General features: G+C 40.5%; 1 protein-coding gene across 3 annotated transcripts in view; it reads right to left on the bottom strand.

Moving 5' to 3' along the window:
- The window catches only part of RIC1 (RIC1 homolog, RAB6A GEF complex partner 1), a 141,981-nt gene extending 134,337 nt beyond the window's left edge, over positions 1–7,644 (bottom strand). For 2 of the 3 annotated variants that reach the window (XM_070480446.1, XM_070480447.1), the window contains exon 1: positions 7,223–7,644. In XM_070480446.1, coding sequence (XP_070336547.1) covers positions 7,223–7,366 — 144 coding nt within the window. In that variant the 5' untranslated portion in view covers positions 7,367–7,644. The remainder of the gene's footprint in view (positions 1–7,222) is intronic. The other variant, XM_070480445.1, reaches the window with a different exon arrangement.
- Between the last annotated feature and the right edge of the window lie 10,884 nt (positions 7,645–18,528).

Below are 18,528 nucleotides of genomic sequence, written 5' to 3'. Positions count from 1 at the left end.
GGACAGGGAAGCCAATGTATTGCAGTCCATGGGGTTGCAAAGTGTTGGATACGACTGAGCAACTGAACTGAACTTACCTGAAATCTTCTTCTCTCAGATACCTACGCGGCTTGGTCACTTAGTTCTTTAAGGTCTCTGCTGAAATGCAACCTCCCCAAGGAGGCCTTCTCCAACCATCTTTGGCTAAAATAACAATGCCACACGAACATTCCCTGACACCCTTACTCTGCTCTTCTCCATGGCACTCATTACATTGACATATGGATGTGTTTGCTGCCTGTCTCCCCTCACCAAAGCAGAAGCTTCATGCAGGCAGGGAATGTTTCTGTAGACTGTTGACATCCTGGCACCAGTGTCTGGCAGATTTGACCTTCTGGCACCAGTGTCTGGCAGAGTAAGTACTTAAATGTTCATTTTACTGTGTTTGCATCAAAAGTTCTCAAACTTTCCTTGTAGTGCCCGTATAGTGGGAAGTTAAACAGGGACTCAAGGCTTCTAGAAATGTATATTTTCCAGCTTTCATGGATTGGTACTAGAGACTCCCAACAAGTAGCTCCAGTTTAGGTCTACATTCCATTCCACTAGGATCTGAAGTAAGAGGAGGGGAATCCAGTCACTAAAATCTCTTCCACTACACTGAGGGAACTGACCATCAGCTCTGAACTCCTTCCTTTCCATCTCACCTCAAGGTCCTCTTTTCTCACAGAAAAGTCAGGGGTCCCTGTAATACTGTGCCATAACTTGCACAGAAGGTTATGGCGTTGTAGTTAACCCAGGCTTACTACATTTCAGTCTTAGAACCAGCCCACACCAAATCTCTTCAGAGTGCATGTGATAACCAGAAAAGAAAGCCTTCTCAATCACAGACTTGAATCTCACAGAAGCTTTTATTTCAGTGATTAAAAGATGCAGTAATTGGAAACTATACTGATTGACATTAAGCATGCACCTCTACTGGTACTGATGTTAGTTTCTGACCGGCCCAAATCTTAATTTTTTCCATTTGGGAACATCATTATTTTGGACCCTGATATACAGGGTAAGTTAACATCTTCCTGGTGGCAGTTTAGTATGAAAACTACGTTAACTGGCTAGATACCTTTAACTAAAGGCTGCTAGACTCTCAGGCAACTTGTACTAGTTTGAGACCATACTTTAGATAAATAAGTGAATCATAGTATAAAGGAGGGAGATAATCTAGAAAGCTGAAATGTAGTGTATGAATAGTCCATACATTTTTTCCAGCACTGATAGTCAAACACTAGATAAGGAGGACTATAATGAAGAACCAAATTACTCTTCCCCCACTGCTGCCCTTTCTGAGACACACATAGATGTATATTGATCTCCTCAGAAATCTGAAATGAATCCACACAAATAACAGATTACCTATCCCCAGTGGCTCAGTCGGTAAAGAATCCACCTGGAATGTGGAAGACCTGGGTTCGATCCCTGGGAGAAGCCAATGGCAACCCACTCCAGTATTCTTGCCTGGAGAATCCCCATGAATACAGAAGCCTGGCGGGCTGCAGTCCATGGGGTTGCAAAGAGTCAGACACACTGAAAAACTAAAAGCACACACATGTGGTCCCACTAACAAATTATAGATCACATCAATATAAATATACATTGGAAATAAAGAGTTCAACTGGCTATATATAATACTGCACAGTAATTTAAGTTCTGGCAAACTGCAGATTACCTAATAATTAAAGAAAGACCCTTCATAAGGTAGCACTTCCACCACCACCCCTGCCCAGCTTTAATGAGATACAATTCACATAAAACACTGTTTAAGATGTACAACATGTTGATTTGATGCCCTTATACACTGCAAAAAGATTACCACCAGTCTTAGCTAACACATGCATCATGTTACATAATTACCATTTCTTTTTTTGTAGAGAAAACACTGAAAATCTACTCTCATCTAAGCAACTTTCAAGCATATAATACAGTATTATCAATTATAATCACCATGCTGTACATGAACTTATTCAGTTTACAGCTTGAAGTTTATGCTCTCATATCAAAATCTCCCCTTTTCCACCACTCCCCAGACCCTCATATCCACCATTCTAGTACGTTTCTATCCACTTCACTTTTTTAGATGGCATATATGTAAGCGATATATACATAATTTGTCTTTGACTTATTTCACTTAGCATAATGCCCTCTAGGTCCTTCCATATATGCTGCAAGTAGTTTAAGATGTCCTTCCTCATGGCTAAACAATATTCCATTATGCATATATATTACATCTTCTTTATCCATTCATCAATTGACAGATACTTAGGTTATTTCCACATCTTGGCTATTATGAGTAACGTACTACTTTTCTAATATAATTTGGGCTGGGTGTAACAAAAAAGCACTTAATTCACCTTAACTTTTATAACTCTAATACAATTTTTTCTGATTTTAAATTGTAATATCATCACATTTTTAAAGTTACATGTCAACATTTAAAAATCTTCAAATCATTAAAACTTGAAAAAAGTATGTGTTATGCATAGGACAGATATCTTAAATTCATTATTTTTAAAATACTTATTAAACATCTTTGTGCAAAACACATACAAAATAAGATTCCTTATAAATTAACGTAATATTGTAAATCAATTATACTTCAATTAAAAATAAATAAGATCACTTCTGCCCTCGAGAAACTTATAAACCAGTTGGAGAAATAAACCAAGTGTGAAAAACTACACTACAAACAGTACTGTTCATCAAAAACAATGCTCTCAATGAAAAACAGTGCTCGTCGAAAACAATTACAGTAAATAAAGAATGACTTGAAACAGGATTTCAACAGAAGCTAAGGTTTGGGTAATATTCTGATAGGCAGAGACAGGGCAAGACAGCATTTCAAGAGAGGAAAGTCTCTGATATTAAACTAAGGAGTTTGAACCTTATCCTTTAACCAACAGTGAACCCTAAATGACTTCCAAGCAGTGGGTTTATAAGGAAGGCTCTTTGGAGGCATTAACAGAATAGGGTTGAGAGCGAGAGAAATGAGACAGCTGGAAAAAATACAGGTTTAATTTGTTGGGTTAACCAAAAAGTTTGTTTGAGTTTTTCCATGACATCTTAACCATACACCTGATTGAGTATCTGTCTCATTGTTTTCCATTATTAGTACACAGCAAAAAGAGGATAAGTTTTTACTCAGGGTTGCTCAAAGACAATTTATTATATTTCATAAGTCCAGTAATTCTAACTATTTCAGCATTTTATTAGCAGTGATAACTCACAAAATTTTCATTAACATACCAGCATCTTTGAACAGAATGGTTTTCTCTCACATACAATACGTCCCTTTAATCCTTTTCATACACTGCCTATTAAAACTATCTTTTTCATAGAAAGTGTTCATATATTTAAAATAACCAATGACCTGAGAATTAAGATAAGATTAATTTAGAATTACAGCATTCTAAAGTATCATTTTGTGGTTCACAGAGACTTTTATATTCACAGTTAAGTAGTATATTAAAGGAATAATTCTAGGCTCTCTGATACAGTACAAAACACAATTTATCTCATACAACCCCCATGTCAATCATAAATCATAATGTGCTTTAAACAGCAGCTTCATCTTCAAAGCTGAAATCAGTCCTTTTACAATACCCTTGGCAGAAATACATCATCAACTGCTCCATCAAGTAACTCGCACCTCTAGTGCCCCAATCTAACAGACATACCAAACCTTTCTGGAGTCCCCATTTTTGGTTCCAAAATATATGAATGGATCTCTGTTGTAAATTCAAGTAGTTTAAAACTCCTAAGTATAATCACTAAGTAGAGAAAGCAAATTTACACCAACACATTACAATGAAAATGAGTCACACCCTCAGACTAAAAATGAAATCAAAAGCAAAATGACTATCAACAGAAACTCTTAGTTATCGATACATCTAAAAAGCACTCTACTACACTTCTCAAATTTGAAGTCAGGAAAGAATTTTGAAAAGATATGACGATAACACTTGGATCCCAAACAGCTACGTAGGGTATACAACAGTCACTGTAAGAGGTACATAAAAGCTCACTAGAAGACCCACAAAATGCACACATTATTCTTAGAGATTTTATTTTACTGTTTTCATAGCCTCATCTCTAATCAACATTTTCCAGGCAGCTATTCTTTTAGACATTAAAAAATAAATAAATAAGCAGCTAGAGTATTAAATGCACGTTCCTCCCACAAGGCTAGTTTTTTCTTTTTAAAAATGCATTCCTCCTAAGTGAATTTAATTTACTAAAAGAGCCCTAACAAAATTTTAAGAAAGCAAATTGTGTTATATCCTCACATCTTTTTGAGCATGTTTCTCCATGTCTCTAAATGCCCTCAAGCTTCTTTTAAAACCTCAAATTCCATAAAACCCTTCTTCAGATCTTCAAAATTCGCTTTATTCTGTAAAATATTACTTGCATATACAATCTCTCCAAAATCAAAGCTTTCATGTTCTCATGCAAACATTTTAAACCCATTCACTCTACATTACACAGGAACGACTGATAGCTACTCAATTTAGCTAGAGGTCTTTTCACTTTTAAAAGAAGTTTGTTAACCTAACTTACATAGGTTTAACTTACACAGTTTAAGTTTAGAAATTTAAAAAATCAAAATAAACACTGGAGTCTAGCACCTATTCCCCATTCACCCAGCTACAGACTTTAAAATCATCTCGTCCAATATTTGATTTCTAAAGTGACGGTGATGTCAAAGTTAACCATAAGTGAATTTACAGTACCATGGAGCCTCCTCTGAGGTATTCCTGAATTTCCTTTCACATACTTCTGAACCCATACACTCTGTACAACCTAAATTTTTGCACAATCTTAATGACAGTGACCCCAGCATTTCTATAGAAGGTAGTTATCTGTGTGCATCATCAGAATTTGAAGGAAAGGGGTATGACAAGTTTTACATTCCAGGATTGCCGTAGATTTGTTTAGTATCTCAGTCCAAAAGAAAAACAAAACACAAAAAAAAACCCTGATATTCTCAATATCCACAACATCCCTAATAAAGTCAAGGAACATTTTTGTTTCTTTTACAGATAAATAAAGTAGCCTACAGGCTTCTGGTCTATTCTTCCTTCATATTAAATTTATGCTGTGTACTGCACTTAGTCGCTGTTGTGTCTGACTCTGACCCATGGACTGCAGCCTGCCAGGCTTTTCTGTCCATGGGGATTCTCCAGGCAAGAATATTAAGAGTGGGTTGCCATGCCCTCCTCCAGGGGATCTTCCCAACCCAGGGATCACACCCACATCTCCTGCATTGCAGGTGGATTCTTTACCGACTGAGCCGCCAGGGAAGCCCAATTATACTAATGTGAGTAGCCTATCTCTTCTCCAGGGGATCTTCCCAACCCAGGAATCAAACCGGGGCCTCCAGCACTGCCAGACAATTCTTTACCAACTGAGCTATGAGGGAAGCCCATATTAAGTTTAGTTATGCCTAAAATTAAGTTGTGTTAGTGGCTCAGTCCTGACTCTCTGTGACTCAATGGACTATAGTCTGCCAGGTTCTGCTGTCCATGGAATCCTCCAGACAAGAATACTGGAGTGGGTACTGGAGATTCCCTCCTCCAGGGGATCTTCCTGACCGAGGGATCAAATCCGAGTCTCCCGCATTGCTAGCAGATTCTTCATCGTCTGAGCCACCAGGTGTTGGGTGATAAAATTAAGTTAGGCCTTTTTTGGAGTTAAGGAAAGTTATATTTCAGGCTTTACAGTTTGTTACATTAGAGTGAAATTATGAACTAAATTCAGAAGGCAATTTAAAATTCACCTTCTAATTATTTTTTCTTTATATGCCCTAAAAATAATATATACAAACAAAAAAAGAAATTACTCAAGTGGCATACATGATGTAAATGAATCAGTCTCTCATTTAAGAACCAGATGATATGCAATACATAAAAACATACAATCAAGCACCAGACAGAAGTGTCACATTGCTGTTTTGTGACAACAAAACAACACAAAGCCCTGTTTTGTTCTGAGATGTATTTAAAAATTAAATCAGCCAAAACTTAATGGCAAACACTATAATTTAAAACCTAACTATTACAGTATATAAAAGATACCAGAAATACCTAAATCTCATCATTACTTTTACCAGGGCTGTGTGTGAGGATAGTCAAGGGCCTTACAGGCATTCAAATAGTCACAGAGATGTGACAGTTTTAACTAATTTGATTAAACCCAGTATTTCACATGTATCTAACAAAGCTAAGGTCGAAACCTATTTCCACCTGGTAAAAATCAGCTCTCAACGGATAACAACTTCACTCTGACATAGATTAGTACCGCCTTCTCTTGGGAGGGTGGGGGGAAATTTTTATCTTCTATTCTGTTGCTCATAAACAGATCTGTAGCAGCGTTCAAGGAAAATAAGGAAATCCAACACTTATTTTTTAAGTTATTCTTTCAACCACTCACTAATTAGATACAAGAAATAAAAAAGCACGATTCACACAAAGCAAAAACATTACACCGGTTCAAGCGCTTCCCAAATCTTATTACTTCCAGGTGCGAATACCGGGAGGCGAGCGGACAGATTGAGTCCCACTTCCGCTCCTACTAACCCCCCTATAATTCTCTACAGGAGAGTCCAAGAGCTGCAGAGAAAATAACTGACCTAAAAGTGGAGAGAAGTTGGGGTAAGGCGAGGAATTGGGTTACCAGACCTTCAGTTAAAAAAAAAAAAAAAAAACCTCTGGCTGTAGTTGCTAGAAATGTTATCACCGCATGTCAAGTCTGGCACTGACTGGGTAAAGCCCAACAGGCTTTCCCCAACTTCAAAACAATGGCCTTTAAAGCAAGGTAGGACTAGGAACACAACAGCGGCCAGATTCCTAGTTGTGGAAAGTTTAAACAAATTTGTTCCTCGGCGAATGGGGGAAGAGAGAGGAAGGGAAGTCTGGACTCGGCCGAAGGAGCGCGTGGGGTCCGCACAGTGCGCGGCCGCCGGCCCAACGCAGGGAGGTGCAGGGATTTGGGGCAGCAGCGACGGCATCCACTCCGGAGCCCTGGCCAGAGGACGTGTCCAGATCCGGGGGTTCGCGCAGCCAAGGAGGTGGAACAAGGACGGCGAAGACGAGTGGGTCTGGTGCGAAGGGGCAGGGGTCCCAGACTCTGGGTGGAAGTTGGGGGCGGGATTGTGCCGGGAAGCCGGGAGGAAGCGGCGAGAGGCTCTACTTACCCGACTGTACCAGATGCTGAGGCGAGCTGGGGCCAGTACGGCGAAGAAAGTCCTCTGGGGGTCGGACTGAACGTGGAAAGGCGCCTCGGCCGGGCTCCCCAAAGGGCAGAGCAGCCTCTTGGGCCAGCCGCTCAGGAAATACATGGTCCGCGCGGAGCCTCAGACGCCGCGGCGCCAGGCGGCCCCCGGCCCCGTCCGTCACACTCAGCGGCCCAGGGTCGGACGCCCGTCTCCCACACCGCCACCGGCCGAGTCGGCGGCGGCGCCGGTGGCAGCTCCGGGCATCTGCCCTCTGGCCGGGCCGGACCAGGCCGACACTACGCTAAGCGACGAAGGCAACCCAGCGCAGACGGGGCCCAGTGTGGGGGTAGGAGGGGGAGGGAGAGCCTGGATGGAGAGGGGGCGGGAGGAGCTGGAAGTCCCTCCCCGGCCCTGGTCCCGCCCCTTCCTCGGGCCGCACTGGCGTCACCACGCCGCGCCGCGTGTGTCTTGCCTGTGAGGGCTGCTGCGCGCGTGCGTACTGGAGATATCTTCGCTCCACTCTGCTGTCTGAAACTCCGCCTTGGGCTTCAGCTCAACACGCATGCGCTTTGCCCTGCTCTGGCTCCTCTGCGCCTCCCAGTTGCTATGTAGGGTGTATAGTCAGGGCTGGCAGGCAGGACAAGTGCCTGGGACTCGGCGACAAGTGGGCCGAGCTGGCAAGACGCAGCTACTCGGCGACTACGATCTGGGACTGCCCCTTGCCTGGCCAAATTTAACTTTCTTTCCCTGATTGGTGAAGTCTCTGGTGGGAGTGGGTCCGGAGCTGCATCGCCTGGGTCGGGAGGCACGTGCAGGGGAGGGCGACTCACGTGACGTTTGCTGCTCCAGTTCCTGTCCTGGCTTGTGGGCCGCGGTCTCTGTGCAGGGTTGTGGGGTCCCTCATCCAGTGAACCCTTGTTGTATGCCAAGGTCTGCAATGAAAGCTGGTGGTGACGTTCCTGCCCTCATGGAGTTTACACCCTAGAGGGGGCCTTTATTTCAAATCATAAATAAATCACTTGCCGTGAAAGTGCCTGAATCCTGTTTTCTGTCCTTCAGGAATTCTAAATGTAGTGTATATTTTTAAATTCGGTTTGCAATCTTGTGTCCATTTACCAGCCATAATGTTAGACAAGGCAAGGCTTTCTCTTTTGCACTCTCAGTAGAGTATGTGATTTAATATTGGAACTGGAACTGCCTTTAGCGATTCTGTAGTTCGATGTTTAATTTTTTGGACCCCAGGGATCACCTTAACAGTAAGAGTTCCTTTAAGCATTGACCCTGGGATTACCTCTGAAAAGGAGGATGTAGGAGTGGCGAGGGAATGTGGAGTAGGGGAATGGGGTTCTGGATTAAAAGACTTTTTTATCATTATCTGCGTCTTTGTACAGTCTGAATTTTTCCCTGTGTTTCAATTAAAAGTTTGGTTTTTTTTAAGAGTCAGCCCAAGTGTTTTTTTTTTTAAGTTAACTCACATGAATAAATAAACAGCAAGAAAGGAAAAAAGTAACTTAATCCATATCAGATGTAGTATTTTAGCTGGTACTCATAGCAAAATATGCAACTTTCCATAATTTTCCTAAACATTCACTGCATTCCCCAGAAGGTGATCAAAGAATCCAGGATTCCTCAAAGCAAAGTTTAAACTGCCTCACCACTCACCAGCCTCTTGTGGCCAGACTGTGTCTCCTTCCTGGTGTTTTTTTCCTGACAAACAGCATAGCAGCCTGGAACATATTAAATAGTAAGGCTGGTAAACTGAAAATATTTGTCAAAGGAAGCTTTGGATGAAACCCTGATAAAACTAAACTGCACCATTAGACAAAGAGGCCCAGAGCAGTTTCTTGACTTGCTAATATAAAATTGTAGAAAAATAACACAGTTGCATCATACAGTCATCTAACATTCTCAGATTCAGTTATGCATTTGGCAGAAAGAGAGAGGAAATTAAAGTTAAGTTAGAGGGCACCAATTCCACTTGAAAATTTCCTAAGGGTGTATTTCTCCCAGCTCTCCTTCAGAGGGTCTTTGTTCTCACGTGCCTCCTAAATGTTAGCATTTAACTGCACTCACACAGTTTAAGGAACTTGTAAGTACTTTTCATTGCACTCAGTTTTAACTTTACTTGCTGATTTATAATATAATTTCCCGAACACATTCCTTGTAGCATTTAAGGATTGCAAAATATTTTCAACTGCATGACTTGATTTTGTTCCACAGCTAATCTTCAAGGTAGGTAATATTGGTGTGATGTTAACAGGACCAGAGTGGTGGACATGCCTAAAGTCACCAGTTCTGAAAAGAACTGGTCTTCCTTCTACAGATCTAGTGATTCTAGATTGAACTGACCTGTGGTAGTTGCTCCAGACAGTGAAATCCTATAGCCCTTTCTCCCTGTCGAGGGAGAAGTGAAATATCTGACTCTCTCTACAACCCCCTTACTTAAGAGTCCCCCTCTCCATTGTGATAGAAACCCTATGAATGGGATTTTCCAACTTTCAGATATCACAGTCTAGCATTAATCTGTAAAACACACTAGCAATTACTATGCTCTGGATGTACCTTCTCTTCCTTTCCGCACACCACTGTCACTTTCAAGTCAAACATATTGAACTCTATTCTGAGCTAAGACTAAGGTGTTTCAGTTCAGTTCAGTTCAGTGGCCTCAGCCGTGTCCGACTCTTTGCGACCCCAGGAATTGCAGCACGCCAGCCTCCCTGTCCATCACCAATGCCAGGAGTTTACTCAAACTCATACCCATGGAGTCAGTGATGCCATCCAGCCATCTCATCCTCTGTTGTCCCCTTCTCCTCCTGCCCCCAGTCCCTCCCAGCATCAGGGTCTTTTACAATGAGTCAACTCTTCGCATCCGGTGGCCAAAGTACTGGAGTTTCAGCTTCAGCATCAGTCCTTCCAATGAACACCCAGGACTGATCTCCTTTACGATGGACTGGTTGGATCTCCTTGCAGTCCAAGGGACTCTCAAGTGTCTTCTCCAACACCACAGTTCAAAAGCATAAATTTTTCGGCACTCAGCTTTCTTCACAGTCCAACTCTCACATCAATACATGACCACTGGAAAAACCATAGCCTTGACCAGATGGACCTTTGTTGGCAAAGTAATGTCTCCGCTTTTTAATATGCTATCTAGGTTGGTCATAACTTTCCTTCCAAAGAGTAAGCGTCTTAATTTCATGGCTGCAGTTACCATCCGCAGTGATTTTGGAGCCCCCCAAAATAAAGTCTGACACTGTTTCCACTGTCTCTCCATCTATTTCCCATGAGGTGATGGGACCAGATGCCATGATCTTAGTTTTCTGAATGTTCATTAAGCTTTAAGCCAACTTCTTCACTCTCCTTTTTTCACTTTCATCAAGAGGCTTTTCAGTTCCTCTTCACTCTCTGCCATAAGGGTGGTGTCATCTGCATATCTGAGGTTATTGATATTTCTCCCGGCAATCTTGATTCCAGCTTGTGTTTCCTCCAGCCCAGTGTTTCTCATGATGTACTCTGCATATAAGTTAAATAAGCAGGGTGACAATATACAGCCTTGATGTACTCCTTTTCCTATTTGGAACCAGTCTGTTGTTCCATGTCCAGTTCTAACTGTTGCTTCCTGACCTGCATACAGGTTTCTCAAGAGGTAGTTCAGGTGGTGTGGTATGCCCATCTCTTTCAGAATTTTCCACAGTTTGTTGTGATCCACACAGTCGAAGGCTTTGGTGTAGTCAATAAAGCAGAAATAGATGTTTTTCTGGAACTCTCTTGCTTTTTCGATGATCCAGCAGATATTGGCAATTTGATCTCTGGTTCCTCTGCCTTTTCTAAAACCAGCTTGAACATCTGGAAGTTCTCGGTTCACGTGTTGCTGAAGCCTGGCTTGGAGAATTTTAAGCATTACTTTACTAGCATGTGAGATGAGTGCAATTGTGTGGTAGTCTGAGCATTCTTTGGGATTGCCTTTCTTAGGGATTGGGATGAAAACTGAACTTTTCCAGTCCTTTGGCCACTGCTGAGTTTTCCAAATTTGCTGGCATATTGAGTGCAGCACTTTCACAGCATCATCTTTCAGGATTTGAAATAGTTCAACTGGAATTCCATCACCTCCACAATTTTGTTCGTAGTGATGCTTTCTAAGGCCCACTTGACTTCACATTCCAGGATGTCTGGCTCTAAGACTGAAGTGTAAGGGAAATCTAATAGGTACAAAGTTTCATGTCTCAAACTAATGGACTCTTTTTAATTACAAGCAATAGTGTTGGGACACAGGAACAGAGGTACATTTATACACTGTTGCTGGAAGAATAGCTGGTGCAATTTTTCTAAAGAGTAGCTGGTGTGCTGTGTGCTTAGCCGCTCAGCTGTGTCTGGCTCTCTGCGACCCCATGAACTGTCGCCTGCCAGGCTCCTCTGTCCATTAAGATTCTCCAGGCAAGAACACTGGAGTGGGTTGTCATGCCTTTCTCCAGAGGATCTTCCCAAACCAGGGACAGAGCCCAGGGCTCCCACTTTGCAGGCAGATTCTTTACTGTCGGGGCCACCAGGGAAGCTCAGAGAATAGCTGGTATTAAATTTTTAGAAAGAGAGAGAGAGAGCTTAGAGATACGCTTCCTTTGGAACCAACAATTTCTTTTCCTTTGGTGATTTTCTAAGAAATAAACACCAGTATGTACAGAGTTTAGCTTTAAGAATGTACCCCACAAAGGTGTAGCTAAGAGGAAATAACCTAAATGTCCTTCAAAAGACATTAGCTATAGTCCTTCCTTACAATGAAATGTTTTGCAAAAATAAAGTTATGATGGGGAAGAAAATTTAATCACATAGAAGTATATTCAGTATATATTATGAACTAATGAAAGCAGAAAAAAAGGCGGTATATAAAATATCCCATGTTCATGAAAAAAAATGTTTAAAAATGCCTAGGAGAAAATAGAAGAAAATCACTAAAATATTGGTGTTGACCCCTGATTATGGGAGCTTTTTTATGTTCTTTGGGAGGCTTTTTTTGTGTTTTCCAAACTGTCTATAAAGAATACATTTTACTTTTGTAATGAGAAAAAATTCCATAAGACAAAGTTAAGTTGCTAATGATTGATAATGCCCCACTTTTTCACTTTAAGTGAGGCCTACAGCTCAGGCAAATCAAAGAAAGCAATGTACTAATGTGGAGCTTCAGGCACTGTTGCAAGACTGGCGAGAGAAGGATTAGGAGGAAAAGCACTCTGAGTCATCAAACTAAAAGTAGGCTCTCTGCCCTTCACACATTCACAGACTTCTTATGACGGTACATAACTGACTGGATTCTGATTCTGCGCACACCACTCCCAACTTGGTGGGACCTCTATAAGAGCCTATCACAATATTCACTGAATATGATACTGCTTTAGTTTTGGATTGTTTAATATGCTTTAAACATTCAACTTTATGATATTTTTGCACATGTATTTTTGTATTTTTTTTGTATTTTATTTTTGGTGCTCGCTTCAGCAGCACATATACTAAAATTGTATGATATTTTTGTATTTATATTTGCTAATGTATTTGCTTCTGGGATGGATTCTTGATTTGCATTTATGCCCTCCTGAAGATTGATAATATCTCAGCTGAAATAATACGATGCCTGGGTTGTGCTTCAAGATAATCTGAGGGTGAGTGGAGAAGGTGGAAGTATGTATGAAACAAATTTGGCCATGACTTGATTATATTTGAAGCTAAATGATGACTACTAGGGAACTCAACATGTTATTCACTCTACTTTTCCATATGGTTGAAATTTTGATTTGAAAAGTACAAACATTTAAATTTTTTTAAATGTCAGTAAATGAAAATGTGATTAACCAGTCTACCTTGTCCAAAGTCCTCCTCACAGTAAACAGTGTTAAATTTTGCTAAGAATCATTTAATTAACCATAAAGCCAGAATGGCTTATTATTAATAAGCCTTAATGGATGCAATCACTGCAGATGGTGATTGCAGCCATGAAATTAAAAGACAGTAACTCCTTGGAAGGAAAGTTATGACCAACCTAGACAGCATATTAAAAAGCAGAGACATTATTTTGCCAACAAAGGTTCGTCTAGTCAAGGCTATGGTTTTTCCAGTGGTCATTTGTGGATGTGAGATTTGGACTATAAGGAAAGCTGAGCCCCGAAGAATTGATGCTTTTGAACTGTGGTGTTGGAGAATATTCTTGAGAGTCCCTTGGACTGCAAGGAGATCCAACCAGCCCATCGTAAAGGAAATCAGTCCTGCATGTTCATTGGAAGGACTGATATTGAAGCTGAAACTCCAATACTTTGGCCACCTGATGCAGGGAGCTGACTCATTTGAAAAGACCTTAATGCTGGGAAAGATTGAGGTCAGGAGAAGAAGGGGACGATAGAGGATGAGATGGTTGGATGGCATCACTGATGGACATGGGTTTAGGTGGACTCCGGGAGTTGGTGATGGACAGGGAGGCCTGGCATGCTGCAATTCATGGGGTCGCAAAGAGTCGGACACAACTGAGCGACTGAACTGACTCAACTGAATAGATGCAAATGAGACTCTCCAAGCTAGGCTTCAACAGTGCATAAACCGAGAATTTCCAGATGTTCAAGCTGGATTTGGAAATTGCAGAGGAACCAGAGATCAAATTACCAACATCTGTTGGATATAGAAAAAGCAAGAGATTCCAGAAAAACATCTACTTCTGCATCATTGATAGTGTAGATCACAACAAACTGGAAAATTCTTAAAAAGATGGAAATACCAGACCACCTTACCTGCCTCCTGAGAAACCTGTATGCAAGTCAAGAAGCAAAAGTTAGAACCAGATATGGAACAACAGAATAGTTCCAAATTGGGAAAGGAGTACTTCAAGGCTGTATATTGTCACCTTGCTTACTTAACTTATGTGCAGAGTACATCAAGCAAAATGCCAGGCTGGATGAATGACAGGGTGGAATCAAGATTGCGGGGAGAAATATTAATAACCTCAGATACGCAGATGACACCACTCTTATGGCAGAAAGTGAAGAGGAACTAAAGAGCCTCTTGATGAAGGTGAAAGAGGAGAGTGAAAAAGCTGGCTTAAAGCTCAACATTCAGAAAACTAAGATCATGACATCCAGACCCATCACTTCATAGCAAATAGATTCGGAAACAATGGGAACAGTGACAGACTTTATTTTCTTGGGCTCCAAAATCACTGCAGATGGTGACTGCAGCCATGAAATTAAAAGATGCTTGCTCCTCGGAAGAAATGCTGTGACAAATCTAGACAGCATATTAGAAAGCAGAAACATTACTTTGCCAGAGTTATGGTCTTTCCAGTAGTCATGTATGGGTGTAAGTTGGACCAGAAAGAAGGCTGAGTGCCAAAGAACTGATGCCTTTGAACTGTGGTGTTGGAAAAGACTCTTGAGAGTCCCTTGGACTGCAAGGAGATCCAACCAGTCAATCCTAAAGGAAATCAGTCCTGAATATTCATTGGAAGGACTGATGCTGAGGCTGAAACTACAATACTTTGGTCACCCGATGTGAAGAATTGACTCATTGGAAAAGGCCCTGATGCTGGGAAAGATCGAAGGCAGGAGGATAAGGGGACGAAAGACGATGGCATCACCGACTCGATGGACATGAGTTTGAATAAGCTCCGAGAGTTCTAAGCTCCGGGAGTTCTAAGCTCCGGGAATTCGTGATGGACAGGGAAGCCTGGAGTGCTGCAGTCCATGAGGTCACGAAGAGTCGGACATGACTGAGCAACTGAACTGAACTATTTTTAGTATATTCACCCTGTCTGAAACAGATCACCAGAACTTTTCCATTTTGCAAAACTGAAACTATATATCTTGTCAACAATAGCTTCTTTCCCCCCCTCCCTCCCAGCCCCTAATAACCACCATTCTACTTTCTATTTCTGTGAGTTTGACTAGTTTAGTTTCCACCTCATATAAATGGAATTATACAATAATTGTCTTTTTTGCAACTGGCTTGTTTCACTTAGTATAATGTCCTTAAGATTCATTCATGTTGTATGTAGCATGTGATAGTATGTCATTCTTTTTTAAGGCAAATAGCCTATTGTATAAATATATTACACATTCTGTTTATCCATTCATCCATATGTGGATGCTTGGGTTGTTTCTACACTTTGGCTACTGTGAATAAAGCTGCTGGGAACTTTGGTGCACAAACATCTGTTCAAGTTCCTGCTTTCAATTCCTTTAGATACATACCCAGAAATGGGATGACTGGATCATATGGTAGTGCCATTTGTAATTTTTTGAGGAACTTCCAATACTTTTTTTCATAGAAGTTGTACCATTTTTCAATCCAGACAACAGTGCACAGGGTTTTAATTTCTCCACATCCTCACCAACATTTGTTATTTTCTGCTTCTTTAACAGTAGCTATCTTCATGGATGTGAGATAATATCCATTTTGGGTTTTGATTTTAATTTCTCTGATGATTAGTGATATTGAACAGCTTTTTACATAGTTGTTGGCATGTGTATACCATCTTTGAACAAATGTTATTATTACCTTTGATACAATGTCACATCAGCAGATCTGTAGAGAAAGACAAAGCCCAAGAGCAAATCTTTGAGCTTACATTTTGGAGAATGTAATTTTAGATTCTGTATCAAGTTTGAATGGGGTTAGTTCTTACACTCAAAGAATTACACGAATCTTACAAGTATGAGATCAGAATGGGCCTGAAATATTATCTAGTCTGATCTCCAGCCTCAACAAGAATATAAGTAGATTTCATAGAGTAAGTTTACATGTATTTAAAACACAAAATTAATTTATAAAACCACTAAAGACTTAATATAAAAGGAACATATCTATGAAACCACATTTAATACACTTGATTATAAGTACTATAGGATATGAAAAAGTGGCTACACATTAAAAAATAAAACTAAAGAGAAAGCCATCAAAATATTTGCAGTACTCATCTCTAGAAAATATAATGATGCATAGTTTTCTTTTCTTTTTCATTCTTGGCATTTTCTGTTTTTTTCTTTTATAAGCAGAAAAATAGTAATATTTTTTCTTTTTTAATCAGAAAAAATAGCTATTTTGTATGTTAATTTGTTATTGAGGAGATCAGTATTCCCAAATTGTGGTCCACTTATTACCTTCATCAGAACTGTCTGGAGATACACTTAAAATGCATATATCTATAAACTATTGTATATAAAATAAGCTACAAGGATATATTGTACAGCACAAGGAATATAGCCAGTATGTTATGATAACCATAAATGGAGTATAACCTTTAAAATAGTGAATCACTATATTATACACCTGTAACATGTAATATTGTATATAACTATCCTTCAATTTAAACAAGAAAAGAGAATCTGCCACACACAAAACAATATAAAATAAAATGCAGATTCCATGACCAAATCCCAGGCTTCCTGAGTCAGAATCCCTTCACGGTGTGGCCCAAGAATTAACATTTTAAATAAATACCCACAGGATTCTCATGCATATTAATAAGAGTTAATAAAGGGTTGATTAGGAGTTAAAAGCTAAAGTGCCTTCTGTCTGTACTCTGTATGTAGGCTAGAATCTCTATACAGTTCTCCTATCAACATACAAACAAGTCAAAATCCTGGTGCACTGGATTCTCAGGAAGGGTGGGCATGAATCCTCTTCCAGTAAATCTGAATTTTCTTGATTTCCTGGCGAAAGAGCTATCCAACGGGTGTAACAACTCCACTGCAGAGGCCAGAGGATACCAAGAGGTTGAAGTAACCTTAGGTCATTCAATAGTGGTCCTCATGAGTGAGTGGAGCCCATGTTTATGGACTACTTGGCCCTGTTCATCACCTTTGTGTTGCCTTGCTAGCCCTCTAAACTATGTTAAACTGTTCCTCGTCTGTGGGGTGGAGATGCTAATATCTATCTTATCAGATTCTTTTTTTTAGTGATGCTGGAGACTGAAAGCTCAGAGTAATCTATGCCCTTACAAGCATATTTTGCTTTAGACACAAAGAACTTCCTAATGATTAGTGCTATTACACTAATAATAATGATAATTACACTAATAATAATAAATGATAATAATAATAATAACTAGTATTCAGCTCTCATTATGTGCTAGATACTGCTCTAAGCCTTGATAATACTTAATGTTTATCATCCTTACAATCATATGAGGTAGCTATTATTATCCTTATTTTACAGATGAAGAAACTAAGGCTCAGAAAGGCTCAAGGTTCAGAGTAAAGAAGGAAGTGGTGGAGTCAAAACTTGAACCCGGAACATGAACACTTAACAACTTTAGGATGGACTGGTTGGATCTATCCAAAAGGTCATGTGAAAATATTAATAAGCAGTGGATGGAAGAGAGGGAAGAAGGAATTGCATCACTTAGGTAGGATGTTGAATCTATAAAGTGAATCAAGGAATTAGCCTTTTAGCAGTTGGATAGTATTTCAACAACATTAATGCACCACATCATTCAATACATGATTCACCAAAGGAAGACTCTCCCCTACCTGGTGGGCATTTTTAGAAAGTGAGCAAATGCAGGTTGTTTCCTGTGAAAGGCCCTTGGGATTTGATTGCGTGCTGTCTGTTGCTTCCCATCAGAGAGCAATTTTTGCAGGACCCTGAGGAAGGGAGCATTATAATTTCTCCCCTCAACCTACAGTTTCCCAATCCCAAGCAAGCTCACTGTTCTCAGAGGTTGTCCCCTCTGTAATAAAGACAAGAAAACTGACAAAGGTGGCAAGAGCTCCCTCCAGGTTTTTACCTTAACCAGGTAGAAGGAAACATCTTCTATCAGCCAGGTGTATTGGAAGAAGCTGGCCACTGCCTGTATATATTTGTTATTAAGCCCACGTCCTTCCATGATCAAGGAAATAAAAAACAGTTTACCTGGAATGCGTTTGTGCTAAGTCGCTTCAGTTGTGTCCAACTCTTTGTGACCCCATGGACTGTAGCGCCCAGGCTCCTCTGTCCATGGGTTTCTCCAGGCAAGAATACTGGAGTGGGTTGCCATCCCCCTCTCCACGGGATCCTTCCAACCCAGGGATCAAACCCAGGTCTCCTGCATTGCAGGCAGATTCTTTTACCATCTGAGCCACCAGGGAAGCTTCTCTTACTTCCAACTAAAACGCTAGGCAAATGTACACTTAAAAGCAATGGAGGAAAAGAGACCTCTGACGAACATCTCACCGCCCGAGCCATAAAAGAACCATCCAGCGTGTCAATATTCAATAATCCTTCGAAACCTTTCTCTCATGTCTCACAAAGACACTGTCACCTTCAAGAGCAGGGAA

The sequence above is a fragment of the Odocoileus virginianus genome, chromosome 18, assembly GCF_023699985.2.
Source record: "Odocoileus virginianus isolate 20LAN1187 ecotype Illinois chromosome 18, Ovbor_1.2, whole genome shotgun sequence".
NCBI lineage: Eukaryota > Metazoa > Chordata > Mammalia > Artiodactyla > Cervidae > Odocoileus > Odocoileus virginianus.
This window is presented reverse-complemented; position numbering and strand designations above follow the sequence as displayed.